The sequence below is a fragment of the Salvelinus sp. IW2-2015 genome, unplaced genomic scaffold (assembly GCF_002910315.2).
Source record: "Salvelinus sp. IW2-2015 unplaced genomic scaffold, ASM291031v2 Un_scaffold1439, whole genome shotgun sequence".
NCBI classification, from domain to species: Eukaryota; Metazoa; Chordata; class Actinopteri; order Salmoniformes; family Salmonidae; genus Salvelinus; species Salvelinus sp. IW2-2015.
This window is the reverse complement of record NW_019942909.1, coordinates 226632-240493: the sequence shown is the minus strand read 5'-3', so window position 1 is coordinate 240493 and position 13862 is coordinate 226632. Positions and strand designations below refer to the sequence as shown.

Sequence of the window (13862 nt, the reverse complement as noted above, 5' to 3'; positions counted from 1 at the left end):
ACACAGTAACTCACACACTTATACCCATTTCTACACATTCAAACACGTAAACACCACTCACCACTTTTAACATCAAACACAGTACACACTCAACCACTCTTACACATCAAACACAGTAACACACTCATACCACTTTACACATTCAAACACAGTAACACACTCATACCTCTCTTATATATTCCAAACACCAGTAACACACTCATACCCACGTTACACATCAAACCAGTAACACACTCATACCTCTCTTACACGTCAAACACATAACACACTCATACCACTTTTACACATCAAACACAGTAACACACTCATACCACATCAAACACATAACACACTCATACCACTTTACATCAAAATCAACACAGTAACACACTCATACCACTTTTAACACATCAAACACAGTAACACACTCATACCACATCTAACACAGTAACTCACACACTCATACCACTTTACACATCAAACACAAAGTAACACACTCATACCACATCAAACACAGTAACACACTCATACCACTCTTACACATCAAACACAGTAACACACTCATACCACTTTTTACACAATCAAACACATAAAGTAACACACTCATACCTCCTTATATTTCAACACAGTAAACACACTCAACCACTTTACCATCAAACACAGTAACACACTCATACCTCTCTTACACGTCAAACACAGTAACACACTCAACCTCTCTTACACATCAAACACAGTAACACACTCATACCACTTTTACACATCAAACACAGTAACACACTCATACCCTCTTACACGTCAAACACAGTAACACACTCATACCCTCTCTTATATTCAAACACAGTAACACACCATACCACTTTTACACATCAAACACAGTAAACACCACTCAACCTCTCTTACACTCAAACAACAGTAACACACTCATACCACTTTTACATATCAAACACAGTTAACACACTCATACCTCTCTTACACGTCAAACACAGTAACACACTCATACCACACAAACACAGTAACACACTCATACCTCTCTTATATTCAAACACAGTAACACACTCATACCCACTTTTACACATCAAACACAGTAACACACTCATACCTCTCTTATATTTCAAACACAGTAACACACTCATACCTCTCTTACACATCAAACACAGTAAAAACACACTCATACCCACTTTTACACATCAAACACAAGTAAAACACACTCATACCACTTTTACACATCAAAACACAGTAACACACTCATACCACATCTAATACAGTAACTCCACACTCATACCACTTTTACATATCAAACACGTATAACACACTCATACCACTTTTAACATATCAAACACAGTAACACACTCATACCACTTCTACGCATCAAACACAGTAACACACTCTACCACTTTACACATCAAACAAGTAAACACATAACCACATCTAACACAGTAACTCACACACTCATACCACTTTTACACATCAAACACAGTAACACACTCATACCACATCAAACACAGTAAACACACTCATACCACTCTTACACTCAAACACATAGTAACACACTCATACCACTTTTACACATCAAACACAGTAACACACTCATACCTCTCTTATATTTCAAACACAGTAACACACTCATACCACTTCTACACATCAAACACAGTAACACACTCATACCTCTCTTACACGTCAAACACAGTAACACACTCATACCACTTTACACATCAAACACAGTAACACACTCATACCACATCAAAACACAGTAACACACTCATACCACTTTTACACATAAACACAGTAACACACTCATACCACTTTACACATCAAACACAGTAACACACTCATACCACATCTAACACAGTAACTCACACACTCATACCACTTTACACATCAAACACAATAACACACTCATACACATCAAACACAGTAACACACTCATACCACTCTTACACATCAAACACAGTAACACACTCATACCACTTTTACACATCAAACACAGTAAAACAACCACTCATCCTCTCATACCTCTCAACCCCTCATACTCCTTATATTCAAACACAGATAACACACTCATACCACTTTTACACATCAAACACAGTAACACACTCATACCTCCTCTTACACGTCAAACACACAGAACACACTCATACCTCTCTTACACATCAAACACATAAACACACTCACACCACTTTTACACATCAAACACAGTAAACACACTCATACCTCTCTTACACGTCAAACACGAGTAACACACTCATACCTCTCTATATTTCAAACAAGAACACACTCATACCTCTCTTACACGTCAAACACAGTAACACACTCATACCTCTCTTACACGTCAAACACAGTAACACACTCATACCACTTTTACATATCAAACACAGTAACACACTCATACCTCTCTTACACGTCAAACACAGTAACACACTCATACCACATCAAACACAGTAACACACTCATCTCTCTTATATTTCAAACACAGTAACACACTCATACCACTTTTACACATCAAACACAGTAACACACTCATACCTCTCTTATATTTCAAACACAGTAACACACTCATACCTCTCTTACACATCAAACACTAGTAACACACTCATACCACTTTTACACATCAAACACAGTAACACACTCATACCACTTTACACGTCAAACACAGTAACACACTCATACCACATCAAACACAGAACACACTCATACCACTTTTACACGTCACACACAGTAAAACACTCATACCTCTCATCATCACTTTCGTCACTAGACTCCACCTCCTCCAGGGCGGCTTGCAGATCAACGATACGATGGATGGATGTCTCCAGATCAGCTTGTAATGTCTGTCTGACCGCACTCAGCTCTGTCACTTGCATCTCCTGAGAACAGAGAGAGAGAATAGAAAGTGAGGGGAGAGGGAAAGAGGGAAAAGAGAAGACGAGACGTGTCCATAGGAGAGTGACAGAGAGTGGAGAGCCGCACAGAGGAACTCCAAATCGTGTGCCCACAGGCCAACGTGTATCAGATCCACTACGTTATCCATGTTATTCAATACAGCCAACGGTACGTTTATCCATGTATTCATACAGGCCAACGGTACTTTATCCATGTTATTCAATACAGCCAACGTACGTTTATCATGCTTCAATACAGCCAACGACTTATCCATGTTATTCAATACAGGCCAACGGTACGTTTATCCATTTATCAATACAGGCCAACGTACTTATCCATGTTATTCAATACAGGCCAACGGTACGTTTATCCATGTATTCAATACAGGCCAACGGTACGTTTATCCATGTTATTCAATACAGGCCAACGGTACGTTTATCCATGTTATTCAATACAGGCCAACGGTACGTTTATCCATTATTCAATACAGGCCAACGGTACTTTATCCATGTTATTCAATACAGGCCAACGGTACGTTTATCCATGCTATTCAATACAGGCCAACGGTACGTTTATCCATGTTATTCAATACAGGCCAACGGTACGTTTATCCAGTTATTCAATACAGGCCAACGGTACGTTTATCCAGTTTTCAATACAGGCCAACGGTACGTTTATCCATGTTATTCAATACAGGCCAACGGTACGTTTATCCATGTTATTCAATACAGGCCAACGGTACGTTTATCCATGTTATTCAATACAGCCAACGGTACGTTTATCCATGTTATTCAATACAGGCCAACGGTACGTTTATCCATGTTATTCAATACAGGCCAACGGACGTTTCCATGTATTCAATACAGGCCAACGGTACGTTTATCCATGTTTCAATACAGGCCAACGGTACGTTTATCCGTTATTCAATACAGGCCAACGTACGTTTATCCATGTTATTCAATACAGGCCAACGGTACGTTTATCCATGTGTATTCAATACAGGCCAACGGTACGTTTATCCATGTTATTCAATACAGGCCAACGGTACGTTTATCCATGTTATCAATACAGCCAACGTACGTTTATCCATTCTATTCAATACAAGCCAACGTACGTTTTACCATGTTATTCAATACAGCCAACGGCTTTATCCATGTTGTTCAATACAGGCCAACGGTACGTTTATCCATGTTATTCAATACAGCCAACGGTACGTTTATCCATGTTGTTCAATACAGGCCAACGGTACTTATCCATGTTATTAAATACAGGCCAACGGTACGTTTACCATGTATTCAATAACAGCCAACGTACGTTATCCATGTTATTCAAACAGTCAAGTACGTTTATCCATGTTATTCAATACAGGCCAACGGTACGTTTATCCATGTTATTCAATACAGTTCAACGGTACGTTATCCATGTTATTCAATACAGGCCAACGGTACGTTTATCCATGCTATTCAATACAGCCAACGGTACGTTTATCCATGTTATTCAATACAGCCAACGGTACGTTTATCCATGGCTATTCAATACAGGCCAACGGTACGTTTATCCATGTTATTCAATACAGGCCAACGGTACGTTTATCCAGTTATTCAATACAGGCCAACGGTACGTTTATCCATGTTATTCAATACAGGCCAACGTACGTTTATCCATGTTATTCAATACAGCCAACGGTACGTTTATCCATGTATTCAATACAGCCAACGTACGTTTATCCATGTTATTCAATACAGGCCAACGTACGTTTATCCATGTTATTCAATACAGGCCAACGGTACGTTTATCCATTTATTCAATACAGGCCAACGGTACGTTTATCCAGTTTTCAATACAGGCCAACGTACGTTTATCCATGTTATCAATACAGGCCAACGGTACGTTTATCCATGTTATCAATACAGCCAACGGTACGTTTATCCATGTTATTCAATACAGGCCAACGGTACGTTTATCCATGTTATTCAATACAGGCCAACGGTACGTTTATCCATGTTGTTCAATACAGGCCAACGTACGTTTACCATGTATTCATACAGGCAACGGTACGTTATCCATGTTACAATACAGGCCAACGTACGTTTATCCATGTTTTCAATACAGGCCAACGGTACGTTTATCCATGTTATTCAATACAGCCAAGCACGGTACGTTTATCCATGTTATTCAATACAGGCCAACGGTACGTTTATCCATGCTATTCAATACAGGCCAGAATGGATGAAGTCTTATAATCATGCCCAGTCTATTCCTCATTGCATCATCCATCATATATTGTGGCACTAACCAACACACACACACACCAACACACACACACACGTGGGTCCTTGGTCTTCCTGTAGAGTGTGTGTGTGTGTGTGTTATCTCGAGGAGCATTCTTCCATATTCATACAGAGACAGAAAGAAGAGAGTGATGTATCTATTAATCTTCCACTTTCCCTGTAATCTCGCTCTCTCGCTCACACACACGCACAGAACACACCAAAGACATTGTTGCACACACACTAGCTCACTCACTCAAATGTATGACATACACACTAGTTCTCATATGGCATGAAGACACACAAACACACGCCCTCATTGGCTCTCCAGGTTATTGACTGTGGAGGGGTGGTTAGTGGTTGTCATAGAGACATGTGGAATGGGATGGGGTGTACGTGTGTATCCATAACCTTGAGAAGACAATGAGGATTAATCACAGCCAGCCAGACAGTGGCAAAGCTAGAGAGAGAATGCAGGGGAGACAGTGGGTATCTCACTGAGAGCTGTGCCTGTCTGCGCTGTTGGTCGTTAGGTCGTTAAAGGGCATCTATCCATGTGTGTTTGTGTGTGTGTAGGCTATATATATATATGTCTGTGTGGATACACTGATTGTACAGAACATTAGGAACTCTTTCCGTGACATAGACTGATCAGGTGACCAGGTGACCAGGTGAATCCAGGTAAAAGCTATGATCCCGTATTGATGTCACCTGTTAAATCCACTTCAATCAGTGTAGAAGTGTGTAGGTGTGCCATTCAGAGGGTGAATGGGCAAGACAAAAGATGTAAGTGCCTTTGAACGGGGTATGGTAGTAGGTGGTAGGACACCCCGGTTTGAATGTGTCAGGAACTGCAACATTGCTGCGCTTTTCACGCTTCCAGTGTGTATCAAGAATGGCCAACTACCCAAAGGACATCCAGACAACTTGACACAACTGTGGGAAGCATTGGAGTCAACATGGGCCAGCATCCCTGTGGAACGCTTACAACACCTAGTAGAGTTCATGCCCCAACAAATTGAGGCTGTTCTGAGGACAAAAGGAGGAGATATTCCTAATATTTGATATACTCAGTGTATGTATGTACAGTGCCTTCGGAAATTATTTACACCTCTTGACCTTTCCACATTTTGTTACATTACGTTACAGCCATAATGACAAGGCGAAAACAGGTTTAGGATTTTTTGCAAATGTATTAAAAATAAAAAACAGAAGTACCTTATTTACGTAAGTATTCAGACCTTTTGCTACGAGACTCGAAATAGAGCTTCTGTGTATCCTGTTTCCATTGATCATCCTTGAGATGTTTCTACAACTTGATTGGAGTCCACCTGTGGTAAATTCAATTGATTGGACATGATTTGGAAAGGCACACACCTGTCTGTATAACATCCCACAGTTGACAGAGCATGTCAGAACAAAAACCAAGCAATGAGGTCGAAGGAATTGTCCGTAGAGCTTCGAGACAGGTGTGAACAAGATTCTCTGGTCTGATGAAACCAAGATTAAACTCTTTGGCCTGAATGCCAAACGTCACATCTGGAGGAAATCTGGCACCATCCCTACGGTGAAGCATGGTGGTGGCAGCATCATGCTGTGGGGTTGTTTTTCAGCAGCAGAGACTGGGAGACAAATCAGGATTGAGGGAAAGATGAACCGAGCAAAGTACAGAGAGATCCTTGATGAAAACCTGCTCCAGAGCGCTCAGGACCTCAGACTAGGGCGAAGGTTCACCTTCAAACAGGACAACAACCCTAAGCACACAGCCAAGACAACGCAGGAGTGGCTTCAGGACAAGTCTCTAAATATCCTTGAGTGGCCCAGCCAGAGCCCGGACTTGAACCCGATCGAACATCTCTGGAGAGACCTGGAAATAGCTGTGCAGCAATGCTCCCCATCCAACCTGACAGAGCTTGAGAGGATCTGCAGAGAAGAATGGGAGAAACTCCCAAAATACAGGTGTGCCAAGCTTGTAGCGTCATACCCAAGAAGACTCTAGGCTGCAATTGCTGCCAAAGGTGCTTCAACAAAGTACTGAGTAAAGGGTCTGAATACTTTAGTAAATGTGATATCTCAGTTTTTAATTTATTTTCTCCCCAAAAACAATTTTTGCTTGTCATTATTGGGTATTGTGTGTAGATTGAGGGGAAAAAAACAATTGAATCCATTTTAGAATAAGGCTGTAATGTAACAAAACGTGGAAAAAGGGGTCTGAATACTTTCCGAAGGCACTGTATATAGTGTGTATGAATGTGTATGTTACCAGCTCCATGCATCTGCGGCTGCTGTCCTGTTCTCTCTGAGACAGGTCTTCAACCTCGTGTCTCATGTCGTGGAGGCGTTGCTGGAAGTACTGACTGTTCTCTCTCTCTCTGACCTCTGTCTGGGCACTCTGCTCCAGCTCCTCTCCAAGACGCACCACACTATCCCTCAGACGCAGCACCAACACCTACAGAGAGACAGAAGATATTTTTGTAAGACATTATTTAAACGTTATCTACTATTTCTAAATTTCAGCTTTGGCAATATGTACATCATGCCGATATTGCACCATTACATTTAATTGAATTGAGATAAAGAAAGAGATATGAGAGAGACAGAAAGAGTGTGTAAAGATATGTCAACTAGATTGCTTACTGTCCATTTTAACATCCTCACCTCAAACCTCTTGACCTGTCCTCTCTGGAACTCCAGCTTGTTCTCCAGGTCACACACCCTGGCCTCTTGCATACTGACGATACTACGCCCCACGGTGGACGACTCTAGGAACTGCACCCTGGCCATACTGGTTGCGAGCTGGGGGGAGAAGAGGAAGAGAAAGGAGGAGGAGAGGAGGGGCGGAAGGACAAGAGGAATGTCAGAGTAGGTTATTCAGAGTCTTGTATCCACATTAACAGCATGTGTAGTTCACCATCCCCCCACATTACTCAGCTGTCAGTCCTTACCTCTTCCTGGAGTGTGTGTCGCTGTTTCTTGACCTCCTCCAGTTCAGCCTGTAACTCTCTGATCTGAGAAATATCACTGGAGGACTGAGATAGAGAAAGGTAAAGTTTTAATGATCTTTAATTTGAAAACCATAACTGTCAGAGTCTTTGTACATGGTTTGGAAACCACCATGAGGCAGAGATACACACCTGTGCAATGAGGGCTTTGTGTTTCTTCATGAGTTCATTAAGGTCCTCCTGGTCCTCCTCTAGTCTCTTCAACAGATCTGACTTGTCATGTTGCAGCTGAGCTACCTGCTCATCCACCTACACATAAACACACACACCTTTAATCTACTATCTCCACTAGACTGTTGTGCTCACAGTAGGATTGTAACACTTTGATGATAAAGTTCCCGAACACCACTGATAATGATATAGTAACAGTTTGTAGTAAGAGTCTAGTATGAGGCCTCTATCTATCTCACCAGACTCTTGTGTTTGCAGATGTTCTCTAGTTCTATCTGAGCATTCTCCAGTTCCATGGACAGAGTCTTCTGAACACTCTCCACCTCCGCTCTCCTTGCCTCACTCTCCTCCAACTAACAGAGAAAGAGATGGAGAGAGACAGAGAGAACAATAGAGGGAGAGAGGGGGGGGGGTACGTTTTAATTGTTAGTTAAAACATGCCTTGATCCACATTCATAGCATCATAGTATGTGTGTGTTTGCATGTGTTGGTGTGTGTGTGTGTACCTGGCAGTGCAGACGCTCTATGTGTTCCTTGCTGCCGGGAGCTTGGCTGTGTCCAGGGTTGTCTATGGTAGACAGTAGTAGCTGAGCATCAACCAGCAGGGCATGGGTTCTCTTCAGATCTCTCCTCAGTCTCTTCTCCACATCAAAGTCCCTGTGGCCCACCTTGCAGAGGGAGGAAGAGAGTTTAATGTTTAGTAATATGTTAAATTGTTTAAACCACACACACAGACACACACACATACACACACAAGCACCCCTAAATTACAATAAAACAACCTCAAGCCTGTCTATATCATGTAGTGGAGGAACTCTGGGGCATTGAGTAAACAAACGTTTGTTGATTAAGTTTGTGACATGAGGATAAAAAAATTGAAATGGTTTGAAACAAACATTTTAAGGATTTTCATGCAGTTCCACATGTGTACTTAGCGGAATAAAAGGGAATATATGTAAATTGACCCATAACTCTATCAACATGTTTACAACAACCAGAGGCTGCTGCTAAGGGGAGGACGGCTCATAATAATGGCTGGAACAGCGCGAATGGAATGGCATCAAACACCTGGAAACCATGGAAACCATATATTTGGAAAGAAAAAGTAGGCCATTACAACTTTAAGAAGAATAAAAATGTAGGCCTTGCCAATGCATTGATATTCAAATTATGATTACATTCTAAAATATGTGAGAATAATGTGGACATTGCCTTACTAAATAGATTGGATGCATGCATGGCTATTTTTTGTCACATAATAAACCCATGAATAACGGTACCATTACACTGTTTGAATCTCACCATCGTTGTTTTTGTAATGAGAAAGTGACCTAAAACCAGGTTCCTTTTTAATTGGAAGGATTTATATGGAAAACAAAGGTGAAGCCAACATTAGATGTTGTCGTTCTCATAATAACCGCATGTGGTTTTACAAAGAAAACTGAGTAGCTCAACACCCTTCAGTTGAAGCAGCAGGAAACAAACGAAAGTGGCCACCTCTCACAAAAACAGATCAAAATTAAATCACGAATAATTGTACATTTGCTACAATAATTACAAGGACTTTTCAACCCAAAACTTAGGAAATGTCTGATTTTCAATGTAGGCCTATTCCAGTACTACTTGAAGTTCTGAGTTCAAGTAGATAATATGTCAAGCCCCTTGTATTATTTAAAATTGCAGGTGTAACATGGAAAACAAAATGTATTTGTCATGTTATTTAATTACCAGATCAATTTGTTGTCATTAAATCCAGAATAAATCATTTGAGCCCCACCTGTTTAGCTAAAAAAAATAAGTAAATTAAAATAAATTAATGTGTTGCCTGTTTTGCATGTTATTTTGGCATTAATACGTGTCACATATCAGTCTGCAAACAATGTAAAAAAAATTATTGAGTTAATAAAGCCACATACAAGCATGCGGCAGCTCCAAAACGCAGGTGTTTCAGCCTACTGTAGCTCAGTGCTTTCTGTGGTGGTGGGGCAGCCAGCGGAAATTACGGAGCGTAGGGGTTGGTAATGTTCTCTAGTTGCGCCGTGATTGGTTCAGTGTTCTGTCACTCTGGGGACACTACATCAACTCAAAATCTACGGGGAGAGCTCGAAAATTCAAGCCCCTTGGGTGCTGCCATTGAGTTACATTGGAAGTGCCCATCCAAAAAGGTTCAAGGTCATTGGCCACAAATAAAATGACATCAAATCACGTTATATCTACCATAGCTTTGATTGGACTGATCATGTCAACATCATACTTTCAAGATCTTAGCTAGCAAGATGGACAAGCAGTCATCATCATGAATCACGTCGACAATCTACTGGAAAATCCTTTTTAATCCTTGTCATATCAAGAGAAATGATAGATAAAAGGTATCGGTGCTCATCGCCCATTGGACATAAACATTACACAACATCAGAAATCGCAAATTCAACAATGAGTGGTTTGGAAGTAATCAGTGGCTAACTGCAAGCATTGCAAAGCAATCACTAGCCTGCTATTCAGTGGAGTGGGTGTGTGGTCCAAGTCTGGGTTTAAGGGTCTATTTTCCAAGCTTAAAAGGATAAACATTTAACACCATGGGCCAGAAAAGATGGAATACATTGGCCATGCTGTCAATCCAGCATGACTTCTGCCGCATTCAAAACAACTGCAAACGTGGAACTGGGAAATCTCAGACTTCACTGAGTTCAAGACAACTGGGAACTCGGAAAAAAACTAGGTCCTACTGGGAAAATACGTTTTGAACGGTCATCAAACTCGGAATCCCAAGTCGGGAACTCTGGCCTCCTTCTAAAGCTCCAATCTGAAGACCACTGACGTCATGATTCAACCTTGTTTTTTTCCAAGTTCACTGTTGTCTTGAAAGCTGTCAAAAAAAAGCTGTTAAATCTTTTTTTATGACAAATTGTTCCCACAATTGTGAGTCCAAAAATGTATTGTATGCTGTTGCATAAATTTTGTAATATGACAGGGAGATATGTATACTGTAGCTAAGATAGTAATACTAAGTTAATGTTGTGTAGTAAGCTGTTAGTAGCCCATGTGCCTCACCTTAATAATTTGGTCCCTTTCTCCCTCATAACTTAGCCTACTGTTCTGATTTGGTGGTGCACATGTAGCCTATAGCCTGTTTTAGAGAAATGTCATCATTGAATATTGTAAGAGCTTTCATTGTCTGCTTATATGCCCCCTTTATTTATCCTATGGTTCTGACTTGGTGTACAGGGACAATACCGTAAGAACGGCCCATGTTCTAAATTCTGTACATTTCAAAAGTCCTGAACAAATAGTTATATTGACTACGTCCGTCATAGCTCGCTCATTATTGTCTTAATTGAAATTACAGATTGCATCTTATCCGCTTGTCGTCCCCTTATGCCATAGTTTGTGTATCTCAACTGTCAGTAGAAACCACATTTGTTTAAGCAAGTCAGCCATATCAGCTATGTTTTTTAAAAGGCAGTAAATGAGGCTGAAATAACTGTTTCACTGACAAGGCTCCGCTGATAGGCAGGTGTAGCAGTGGTAGGGATTCACTCCATGGTGCTGAACAGAAAGCTCTGCTGTTGGGACTGCTTTATACAGGCCCTAACAATTTATAGGCACCGTTTGAAACCGTTATAGTGCAATTCATGTATTGTTTAGTGTTGTGTTGTGGCTTTGCTGGCATGCATATACACATATATTTTTTTGTTTGCCCCACCAAAATGTACATGCTAAAATTGCCACTGCCAACAAGTATCATTCTTAATTATTTTAGGTATCAAGGTAAGGTGACTCTTTCGGTGTGAAGCATTCGATTTCACAATCCATTTATTATTTAGGATTAGTGTGCCCATGAAAACTGTTTTCACCCCTAACATAAGACCCTAACATAAGAGCCTAACACAAGAGCCTAACACAAGAGCCTAACATAAGAGCCGAACATAAGAGCCTAACATAAGAGCCTAACACAAGAGCCTAACATAAGAGCCTAACATAAGAGCCTAACACAAGAGCCTAACACAAGAGCCTAACATAAGAGCCTAACATAAGAGCCTAACATAAGAGCCTAACATAAGACACCAACTGTTATGTAGTTACACTGCATTTCTGGGATCACTATACAAATAAACTGTCTGACAGCTAGATCCAGGATTCTTACAGAGTTCAAGTTCAATATCTAATTTAACTGATTAATGCTTAATATATGATTTAATGACAACTTACACTGTCATAAATGCAAGGACAGAAAAGTCATGTTTTATGTCACACGATTTTGGACAAATCTGTCAAGACACCAACTATGATAAAGGATTTAAATCAACTAGTGAATTGTATTGAATAAAGCTGTGATCCCCCTTATATCTTAATGTAATGACATGAACAAAAATGGCAAATTATTATCAATGACTTATCAACAGCTGAAACAAGTTGTCCAGTGTAGAAAATCCTCACTAGTACGCTAGTTTATGGAAACACCCACTTATGGATTGCTGTGAGTGAGTTAGTGGGGCTGATGCATTGAACATGGGGAGACAGAAACAGACTCTACATCTCCCTGCAGTGACAGAGTGATGAGGTGTTGTGGAAGCTTTAGGCTGGCTGCTATATTGGGTTTCTTTGTATTGCCTGTTGGTGGAAGTGACATGCTGAATTCATCTCCCTGAGAGCATTACACTGGAAAAATCTATACTGCCCCACTGCCTGGATTAGAACAAACACACACACACGCACACACGCACGCGCACACGCACACGCGCACACACACACACACATCATGTTTTATGTCACACGATTTTGGACAAATCTGTCAAGACACCAACTATGATAAAGGATTTAAATCAACTAGTGAATTGTATTGAATAAAGCTGTGATCCCCCTTATATCTTAATGTAATGACATGAACAAAATGGCAATTATTATCATAATGACTTATCAACAGCTGAAACAAGTTGTCCAGTGTAGAAAATCCTCACTAGTACGCTAGTTTATGGAAACACCCACTTATGGATTGCTGTGAGTGAGTTAGTGGGGCTGATGCATTGAACATGGGGAGACAGAAACAGACTCTACATCTCCCTGCAGTGACAGAGTGATGAGGTGTTGTGGAAGCTTTAGGCTGGCTGCTATATTGGGTTTCTTTGTATTGCTTGTTGGTGGAAGTGACATGCTGAATTCATCTCCCTGAGAGCATTACACTGGAAAATCTATACTGCCCCACTGCCTGGATTAGAACAAACACACACACACGCACACACGCACGCGCACACGCACACGCGCACACACACACACACACAGGCACGACAGGCACGGGGCACAAACCCACTCGCGGCCGAGAGGCACGTCAATAGAAAAACCAGCCTGATTCGGCAGCACTTTGAGATTGACTTTGTGCAACAGTGTGTCTCTCTGTGTCTCTTCTTTGTGTGTGTGTGTGTGTGTGTGTGTGTGTGGTGTGTGTGTGGTGTGTGTGTGGTGTGTGTGTGTGTGTGTGTGTGTGTGTGTGTGTGTGTGTTGTGGTGTATGTCCTGTGTTTGCGTGTTTGTGTGTGTGCGTAATGTGTAGTGTGTCTACGTGC

At 41.0% G+C, this 13862-nt stretch overlaps 1 protein-coding gene across 1 annotated transcript in view; it reads right to left on the bottom strand.

The window, feature by feature from the left end:
- LOC111964481 (unconventional myosin-XVIIIb) overlaps window positions 1-13862 on the bottom strand; it is a 75043-nt gene that overhangs the window by 6560 nt on the left and 54621 nt on the right. Inside the window, 7 exon segments of the mRNA XM_070439150.1 lie at window positions 2710-2843; window positions 7393-7578; window positions 7788-7925; window positions 8075-8158; window positions 8264-8380; window positions 8542-8655; window positions 8809-8970. Of these exon segments, the coding sequence (XP_070295251.1) occupies window positions 2710-2843; window positions 7393-7578; window positions 7788-7925; window positions 8075-8158; window positions 8264-8380; window positions 8542-8655; window positions 8809-8970 (935 nt within the window).